Source organism: Malania oleifera, chromosome 6 (assembly GCF_029873635.1).
Source record: "Malania oleifera isolate guangnan ecotype guangnan chromosome 6, ASM2987363v1, whole genome shotgun sequence".
Lineage (NCBI taxonomy): Eukaryota > Viridiplantae > Streptophyta > Magnoliopsida > Santalales > Ximeniaceae > Malania > Malania oleifera.
This window is the reverse complement of record NC_080422.1, coordinates 76,458,485-76,468,056: the sequence shown is the minus strand read 5'-3', so window position 1 is coordinate 76,468,056 and position 9,572 is coordinate 76,458,485. Positions and strand designations below refer to the sequence as shown.

At 34.4% G+C, this 9,572-nt stretch overlaps 1 protein-coding gene across 1 annotated transcript; it reads right to left on the bottom strand.

Moving 5' to 3' along the window:
- Nucleotides 1–3,442: 3,442 nt before the first annotated feature.
- On the bottom strand, nucleotides 3,443–8,598 carry LOC131157455 (guanine nucleotide-binding protein subunit gamma 3-like). Its single transcript, XM_058111630.1, has 5 exons — nucleotides 7,625–8,598; nucleotides 4,793–4,845; nucleotides 4,633–4,677; nucleotides 4,488–4,532; nucleotides 3,443–4,235 (listed from the first exon to the last, which is right to left on the bottom strand). Exons 1-5 carry the CDS (start codon nucleotides 7,769–7,771, stop codon nucleotides 3,782–3,784), a joined length of 744 nt encoding a protein of 247 aa, XP_057967613.1. The 5' UTR covers nucleotides 7,772–8,598; the 3' UTR covers nucleotides 3,443–3,781.
- Nucleotides 8,599–9,572: the final 974 nt, after the last annotated feature.

The following is a 9,572-nucleotide window of genomic DNA, read 5'->3' as shown; positions in this document are numbered from 1 at the left end:
AACCCAATGCAAACAACACAGAAGTAAATTTAGAATTCCACTGCCTTGAGGCTTGCTTCAAGCCATACAAAGATTTTTGCAACTTGCACACTCTTTTGTCCCCCTTGCGAAGATAACATGGAGGTGGCTTCATAAAAAATTCCTCATCTAAGTCTCTATATAGAAAGGCATTATTGACATCAAGATGAAATAAATGCCAATTGTGTATCGCAGCAAGTGATAAGATACACCTTAGAGTAACCAATTTTGCAACAGGTGAAAAAGTCTCAAAAAAATCCAAACCTTCCAATTGAGTATAACCTTTAGCAACTAGTCGTGCCTTATGTCTCTCTATTGAACCATCAGAATTATATTTTGTTTTATAAAACCACTTACACCCTATAGGAGTTTTATGAGGTGGTAGTGATGTGAGATTCCAGGTATTATTCATTTCTAATGCATATAATTTTGTAGACATGACATCTCTCCAATGAGCATGTTGAACAGCTTGATGATAAAATGAAGGTTCAAAATGAGAAGAAATAGCAATAGAAAATGCTTTATGTGAATCAGATAATTTGGAATAAGAAAGAACTTTAGAAATACTATGTGTAGTACTTGAAATAATAGCAAGATCCCTGGGAGATGATTGAGAAGCAGAAGCAGCTAAGTTGCAATGATATGATTGCAGATAACCAGGCATTTTGTGCTGTCGAGTGGATTTTCGCAAAGGTGGAAATTGATTTGCATCATGTAAGGGTATATTTGTATTGGAAGAAATAGGAGAAACAAATGGAACAAGAGGAATTGCTGATGACAATGGTTCAGGAAATGAAATATGCTCAGAGAAATTTGAAATTGGCTTAGGGAGAATTGGAATTAGATTTTCTGAAATGGTTTTTTACTGAATTGAAATGTCATGTCTAGAAGTCCCATTGAAATCAGAAGAGAAAGGAAATTTAGATTCATGAAATATGACATCTCGAGAAACAAAAAAAAATTTCTATTCCAAGTCATAATGTTTATAGCCTTTTATACCAGATGCATACCCTATAAAGATACATTGTCTTGCTCTTGAAGAAAATTTTGATCTGGAATGGGTAAGAGTTGATGCATAACATAAACATCCAAAAACTTTTAAAATTTATATGTTGGAACCGAATTATACAAAACTTCATGTGGAGATTTGTTATTCAAAATTAAGGATGGAAGTCTACTAATAAGATATGTTGCAATGAGTATGCATTCTCCCCAGAAAATCAAAGGCATGTTTGATTGAAATTTTAAAGATCTTGCTACATTTAAAAGATGTTGATGCTTTCTATCAACTATAGAATTTTGTTGAGGTGTTTCTACACATGATACTTGATGCAAAATTCCTTTTGAATGAAAAAAATTTATCATGTTGAACTCTAAACCATTGTCAGATCTTACACATTTTATTTTTGTCTCAAACTGTGTTTCAACTAGATTATAAAAGCAATAAAAATATTTTGAACTTCAGATTTCCTTTTCATTACGTATGTCCAAGTGAATCTAGAATGATGATCTATTAAAGTAAGAAAATATCTAGAACCATTATGAGTTGGAACAGAAAATGGTCCCCATATATCAGCATGAACAATATTGAAAGAAAAGCTTTTATTATATGAATGAATCTCAAAAGGAAGCCTTTTTTGTTTAGCCATAGGACAAACTGTACAATGATCAATAGTTTTGTCTGAAAAACTAATATCTGATACATGTTTTGAAAGAAAATTCAATCGGGACATAGAAGGACGTCTTAATTTGTTATGCCAGACTTTGGGGTTTATGACAGAGTTTACAATATTGGATGTTGGTGAAGATTCAACAGCATTAATAGCCGAGTGTTGCAAGATGTATAACCCAACAGATTTTCTAGCAATCCCAATCATCCTTGGGGTAAATTCCTAAATGAAACAAACATCAGGTAAAAAAATAAAAACGCATTTATGATATGAGGTAAGTTTACTAACTGAAAGCAAGTTATATGAAAAAGATGGTACACAAAGTACATCTTTGAGAGTTAAGCTTTTAGATAGTTTAATAGTGCCAAGGTGAGTAACTGGGACAATGTTTCCATTTGGAAGCATAACAGTAGTGTCTAAAAGCTTTGTTATAGAAATAAAAGTATCAGTGGAATGAACAATATGGTCTGTAGCACCAGTGTCTACAATCCAATGATGCTGAGATGTTGATGAAGTTACTGAACAATTCGAAAAAAAACTAGAAAGTATCATACCTTGGGTATTCTATGAAGGATTAGTAGAAATAACATTGGCTGTTTGATGGTTGATGGTTTTATCAGGTTATGAGTGGATTAGAGCTAATAATTTCTGACAGTCCTCTTGAGAGAAGGGCAAGTTATTATAAGATTCAAAGGTTGTATCAAGAGGATGACTTGTAACTTGATTAGCTTATGAAGATTTTCCTTTCTATCGAGAATTACTGAATTTAAAACCTAGAAGATAGCCATGTATTTTATAACATTTGTCAACTGTGTGATTATTCAAACCACAATGAGTGCAAAACAATTTTGCTCTCCTTGGTTGCTGATTTTCAGAAGCAAATTTGTCACCTAAAAAATTCCATTCTGGCATTTTACTCATAAGAGCAACTGTGTCAATTACCCCAGGTTTGCAGACTTCTCTTTGTTTTTCTTCTTGGACTATTAAAGAAAAAACTTTATTTATTTCAGGTAGGGGTTCCATCATTAGAATTTGCTCTCTAATGTGAGAAAAACCTTCATTCAATCCCATTAAGAATTGAATGACATGTTTATCTTGATATTTCAAGAATTCTTGAATGGCATCACAAGTACATGTTCTTAGTATACCACAAGAACAAGTAGGAATTTGATTATAGTAAACTAATTCGTCCCATAAAGACTTAAATTTTATATAGTAACTTTCCGACATGTTTTCTTGAACTAACATTGATAAATCCTTTTGAAGTTGAAAAATTCGTGGCCCATTTCCTTGCGTGAACCTGTTCTTGAGATCCTACCACATATCCATAGTAGTGTGGGAGCAAATGATGCTGGCTCCAATTTCCCTCGATATTGAGTTGATGATCCAAGAAGAAACCATGTTATTGCATCTTTCCCACAGAGCATTTGAAGCATGATACTGAGTTGATGATCCAAGAAGAAACCATGTTATTGCATCTTTCCCACATAGCATTTGAAGCATTTGTTGAAGCTGGCCAAACTATTGTTCCATTCTCAAAACCAATCTTGTTCTTTGCCTTCAAGGCCATCATCAGTGAGGACACTTGAAACTAGCATTGTTCCTGGTGAATCACCACTCTATAAGCGGTATGGATTGTTTTTTTCACTTGTATTATTCATTGAAATGGAAGAAGTGGACATGGCAGTGATGCTATGCAACTTTCTATTATTTCTTGCTCTGATACCATGAAACAGAGTATGTAGCAAATTGAATTTGAACAAAGAAGAAAGCAACTTTCTATTATTTCTCTCATACTGATTTTACAAAACCTCTGTATATATAACCAGAGGAAGAAGATTGAAAAGAAAGAAAACAGAAGAAACAAGAAAAACCGAACGAAAACCAACTAACAAAACTAATATAACTGGTACACTGCTGTAATAGATCCAAATGGAAACTGCACAGAGATTTATCCGTGCTAAAGTTTGACTGCAGCCAGAAAAATTATAGTAGTTCACAAGCCCTTCCAAGTTGTAAAAAATTGCCTCTGGAGGAAAACATTAAGGGAACTTGAAGGCCACAGTATTTGATATGGAATCATCGTAATAATTCTAGTAACATAGACAACAAGGGTTGCAACAGGATTTTGTACAGCAACCAGAGCATTGGGTTACCTTTGGGCATTTAGGACAAGAACATGACCATCTTCTGCAGAAGCAATTTGGACATGAAGGGCATTGGAAAATGCACCAGTTTCTCCAGGAGATCTTAAAGCAGCAGGAGGAGGAAGGCAAAGAGAAACACCTCCACCTGCACCTGCACTTAGGCAACGAGCATTTGATGCAAGAAGGGCAATTGCAAGAATTGTAGTGGCAAATATTATGGCAATTGCAATCACAGATATTATGATGGCAATTGCAGTTGCAGATATGATGGCAATTGCAGTCACAGAGGTTTAATGGATTGCAGCTACAAAGTTGGCAGTCACAGCAAATTGGTCTTTCCGGATGAAGAGAACAACCAGCACAGCAGCAAATCCATGAGAATTTGAAACAGGACATCCCACTGCACAAAAGAGGAACATTGTGCCTGTTAAATAGGGAAGTAGTAGCATTCAGCTTGAGGTCATTTGAAAGTTTAATGGAAGAAAAAAAAAAGAATCTATCCATGTAAGTAATGAAGTCCACATTGAATGGAACATTGTCCTGCAATCTGCTATAAATTCAGGGCACTGTTAATGCTCCTACTGTTTATCCTTAATGAACTTCAGTATGCCGCAATATATATAAATCATCAACGAAATAAGAAAAAACGTACCAGAGCCACTTCCAGAAGCGACATGCTTTACGCCTCTTCTGATTTCTAATAGAAAGAGACACAGAGATTACAGACCCATTCTATCAAGAGCAGGACGAGGAAGACAAAAGATATTTGAGGAAGGAGTAGATGATAATATTCTTACTTGGGCATTAAAGGATCTGAGTTTGCAACCACAAAATCAGCAACCCTGCCAAATTTTTGTATCCATTGAATTGAAAGTCAATTAAAAAGAATTCCCTCTTGCATGAAAGAGAATGCAGAAAACTAGATGCTATTCAAGGCAGTTGCAAAACCAAGCATACTCTTTGCAGCATCTTGAAGCAGGTGGAAGGCCTTCAATGGATTTTAATTCCTCCTGCCCACAAAAAAATTTGTCAGCCACATTTTTATCAATCCAAAGAGAAGATGGAGCAGATTGCATCAATCCCATTCAAGATGATCAAGAGCGTGATCTACCAATCATCCAAATTCATAGTGTGGAAAGGCTTACATGACTACAGAAAATTTACAGCATTTAAGATATGGCAAATATGGTGGGACTTTTTAAGATGAGTCAAAAGATATTTGAACAACTGAGAAGTAAATGACAGAAATGGGCATGGAGGAAAAGGAATGATCCCTTATGTTTATGAAGCACCAAGGAAAAAATTTCTCTATAGTGGATCAAATTTTTTCTAGAATTTTTTTATGATCAACCAAACTGTTGAACAACTGTAGCAACAGAATGAGCAAAATGGAGTCCTCCATAGTCTATAGTATTTTCTAGTATGATCCTAATTCTATGTTTAGATGGGCTTGATTTGCATTTGTTATATATTGAATAGGATGTAATACAAAAAAATTATATCAAAATTTGTCCAAATATACCCACCCAAATCGAACTCCAAAGCTTGAAATTCATATCCCAAACCCAGCATAAGTGGATTGTTGTGTTTATATTTGAAATCCAACGCTAGAAGAATAATGCAAACAATTTTCCATAGAATTAGTTTGTGCCAGCACCAAGAATCTGACAGTCAAAATTAATCAAAACCAGTATTTTTTTTTTTGTTTTTTTTTTTTAAATTGCCAAGATATAGTAGTTAAAGAAAAACACCTTTTAATGCAACCACAATTTCACTACGCTCCATTGTCCACTTCAATATAGGTTTAATCCCACAAACATCCCTACACGCCTAGGGCGACAATTTCAGCCTTCCCTCCACTTCTCCTTCCTCTGGCACGTCATATGGGCAGACGGACCTGTAATGGTCGTCGGTGGTCGCAGACCTAGCACTACTCAAATTCTAAACTGAATGTTTTGTTTGAGTTTTGAATCATCTCATCTCGCTGAAAATAAAACACAGAAAATGGATCCCGTATCACATGAAACCAAATGATCAACCGGAATCACCTGGACATATAAAAAGAAAAATGGCTGGATTTGAACCACATGCTGATCCGGCGTCACATGGAACTGGAAAAAATAAAATAATAAATCGAATACGGAAATGCAAGATTTATTAGGAGACGCATCGAGTTGAGTTGGTGCCAGATCTGAGTTTGTTTGGTGTTTGGGAAATTGTGGCACTGTTTAGATCTGAACCGACCAACGTCAACTTCTTCTTCTTTGTCCACAGCCGATAGCGAATCTTCATTCTCGCTCATCTCCATCGCCGCCGACCGTCAGCGTGCGTGAGGGAGCCAGAAAAAGTTGGTGGGAAATTGAAGGCTCTCAAAGGAGGGACATGTACCGGTAGGAGTAATTTTGTCAAAAAATAATGTTAAACTATGCTGTTATATTAACTAGGTAAGAGCACCACTCTTTAATTTATTTAAAAAAAAATTATAAAAAATAATAATAAATTAAAGAGTATAAAAATGAGTAATGAATTTTATATTATATTATTTTTAAAATTCAGTACAAATCTAATCTAAATATAAACTCTCTCTATTTTAGAATAATTATAAATAATTAGAAGAATATTTTAAAAATAATTATAAGCAATTATAAATAAATTTAATATAAGTATAAGTAATTATAAATAAATTTAATATAACTATAAGGATATTTTTGAATAATTAATTATTAAAATATTTTAAGAATAATTATTAATAATTATAAGAATAAATATAACATTTTTAAAAAGACACAAGAATGGAAAAATTTTAATATTAATGTTAGGACCCATTAAGATTTTTCAGGACCCACATTAATGTATGCCAACGTATTAAAAGATATCATGCAATATGTGAATTTGAACTATTACTTTTCTTATAAGTGTTTCTCTACTATTTATTTAATAATGTTTAACATCAAATTTTATTTTCTAAACAAAAATAATACTTGCAATTTTGAAAACTATGCAGATTAACATTTTTTTTTAAATTTAATACTTATTAAAAATTAATTATAGATTTTTTAATATTATTTAAAAAATATTAATATTATTTCATAAATATCTTAACGGACCACAAATTACAAATTTTAAATTTTAATAAATTTTAATAAAATTTTATATACGTATAATTCAAATCAAATATAAATTTAAATTAAATTTGAGATTTCTTGGAACATAAGAAAAGTCTTCGTCCTCTTGTCATTAACGAATCACTCCAAAAAGGAAGTTGCTCCTGGGTGGACCAACACATAGAATGGTGACAACTCTTGGGTTGATTGGAAAACTATATTAGCCCCTCAAAAAGATTTATTTATTTTTCTCTACTTTGAATGCTTATAAAAATTATTTTAATATAATTAAAAATTAATAAAATACAAATATTAGTAATACATTAAATTAGATCTTTATTTATTTATGCTTTTTTCAACTTGATGTCAGTAAATTTTGCATTCTTACTGTGGCACACGCACTCTTATCATATGATATGAGCCTAGTTTGAATGTTATGTTTTTGGTAATCTATCGAAATCAAGGAGGGAACGCCGAGCGCCTGTGCATGTCGGGGGAATCGACACCCCTCCAACTCCAATAAAACCAGATATTAAGAGGGTTTATCAACAAGAACCGATCACTTATTTTTAAATGTACAGAAATTTTATAATAAATAAAATAAGCATCAAACAGAGAGTTTAGAAGATCATTAAAACTGAGGACCCAATTCTGTTTAATGGAAAAAAAAAAAAAATAGCCTGACCTCGAGAAACCCAATCTGTCTTTCCAGCATCTGAATCTTGGCGAGCTCCCGGCGCTTGCCGTACAAGTCGGGGTACTCCGGCGGCGACTTGGGGAGGGGCGGCGGCAGCGACGGCACCGTACAAGAGCAGCAGCCCGAAGCATACATCGAGATCCGCCGGTGGTTGCCCGAAACAGAAGGAGAGAAGAAGTGGCAACTGCGATGACTGATGACGGTACTCAATAATAGTGGAAGTAAGAAACAAATAAGACTGGCACTGGCAGAAACAGTGGCGAGTGACAAGAAAGACGCGGCAAATAAGGTTAGGTATGAATCAATGCAAATACGAAAAGCAATGTAGACAGAGGAAGTAATTGGGCTTCTGACAGTGATAATTACAGCCCCAGAAACAGAGAACGTACCCCCAGAAAAAGTAAATAAATAATTTTTTAAACAGAACAAGGAAAAAAGAAAAAGGACGCTGCAATTGCAAAAACAGAGCAGAAGCTCTGGGGAGAAGCAGTGCAATGAGTAGGAGATTAACGACGAAGCGACTTAACAAGGCATAAAGCTTAAACCCTAATAATAGAGGTAATCATGACAAAAATAAAATACAAAAAAATAATTAAACAATGACAATGATGGGGGTTATAAGGGAGCTCCAATTAGCTAATTTTACCAAGGGCCCGAACAGGGTTGCAGAGGGAGAGGATCAGAGCAGAGGTCAGGGGAGAGACCCTTTTTATCCATAATAATGGAGGTGGGGAAAATGATAAAAATGGCTGTAAAAAAGCGTGCAAGTGTTTGCGGGAGACCCCATTCTTGCACATATTTTGGTTCAGATTCTTCAAAGGTGCGAGGCTCAGATCCATCCCCCCTCCCCGCCCCCCGCCTCTCTCTCTCTCTCTCTCTCTCTGCGCTTGGGGTTGCAGAGCAGAACCAGGTAGGAAGGACGCGGCACCCCAGACCGCACGTGACCGATGTTTCAAATGAAGAAAATATTTAAGGTTGGAGGACAGTCTGTTTTAGATTTGATCTGAAATAATTAATGATAAAACAGTGAGCAATGTTTTCTAGTAAGACGGCGTAGTAGCTCATGCTGCTGTTGAAGTTGTTGAGCCAAACTCACTGCGATCGCTTTTTTAATTTCATCCCATCCTCTTACGTATAATGCTTAATAAAGGAATTCAAAAGGGATTTTATCCAAAATATACCATAGAAATCCTTTCTCATACACACGCTTAGTTTCAAAAATCAAGTATATTTAGATTATAAATGTCAAACGTAATTTAAAATTAAAAAAAAAAAACTATTTTGTTGATTTAACTAAATTCTTTACCTTTCAGATTGTAAAATATTAATTTTAATTTTCCATTTCTTAAACAACAAAGAAACAATGAGAAGAAAAATAAAATTGGGATATAATTGTAAGGGCACACACTCGCATTTCTTTTTAAAATTGCACCTCTTAACGGAATATCAAATCATATTTATTCAAGAGAGATGTCAACCGAAAAAAATGAAATCTAGTTTATTTCGTTAAATTTCATACTCATATTAAAAAATATGGGAATTATATTCTCTTAAATTAAAAGTCATTACATAAACCATGAATTTTTAGTTCTTATTTATAGTAAGAAATTAACTTCGTTTGTGATGCACTTAATGTCTTAATTTTTTCACACACAGTCGGTCCTAAGTTCGGGTAAAGAAGGAAGGTTGCGTTAGGTAGCTGACAGTCAGCGTAAAATTTATCAAATCACTATAATATGAATCCTTACCGAATATTTGTTGGGGCATCCCCTACGAGTGACACGTTGCACTTATACCACACTAATGTAGCGAAAAGTGGGGGAGGATAGGTTAGGTTGTCGCCTCGAAGTGATGTGTCGTGTCGGTGCCTAGGTATTGTATCAAATATGCGCGGGTTCTTGCATCATTCTAGATGTGGGCAGGTAAAGACGTTAAT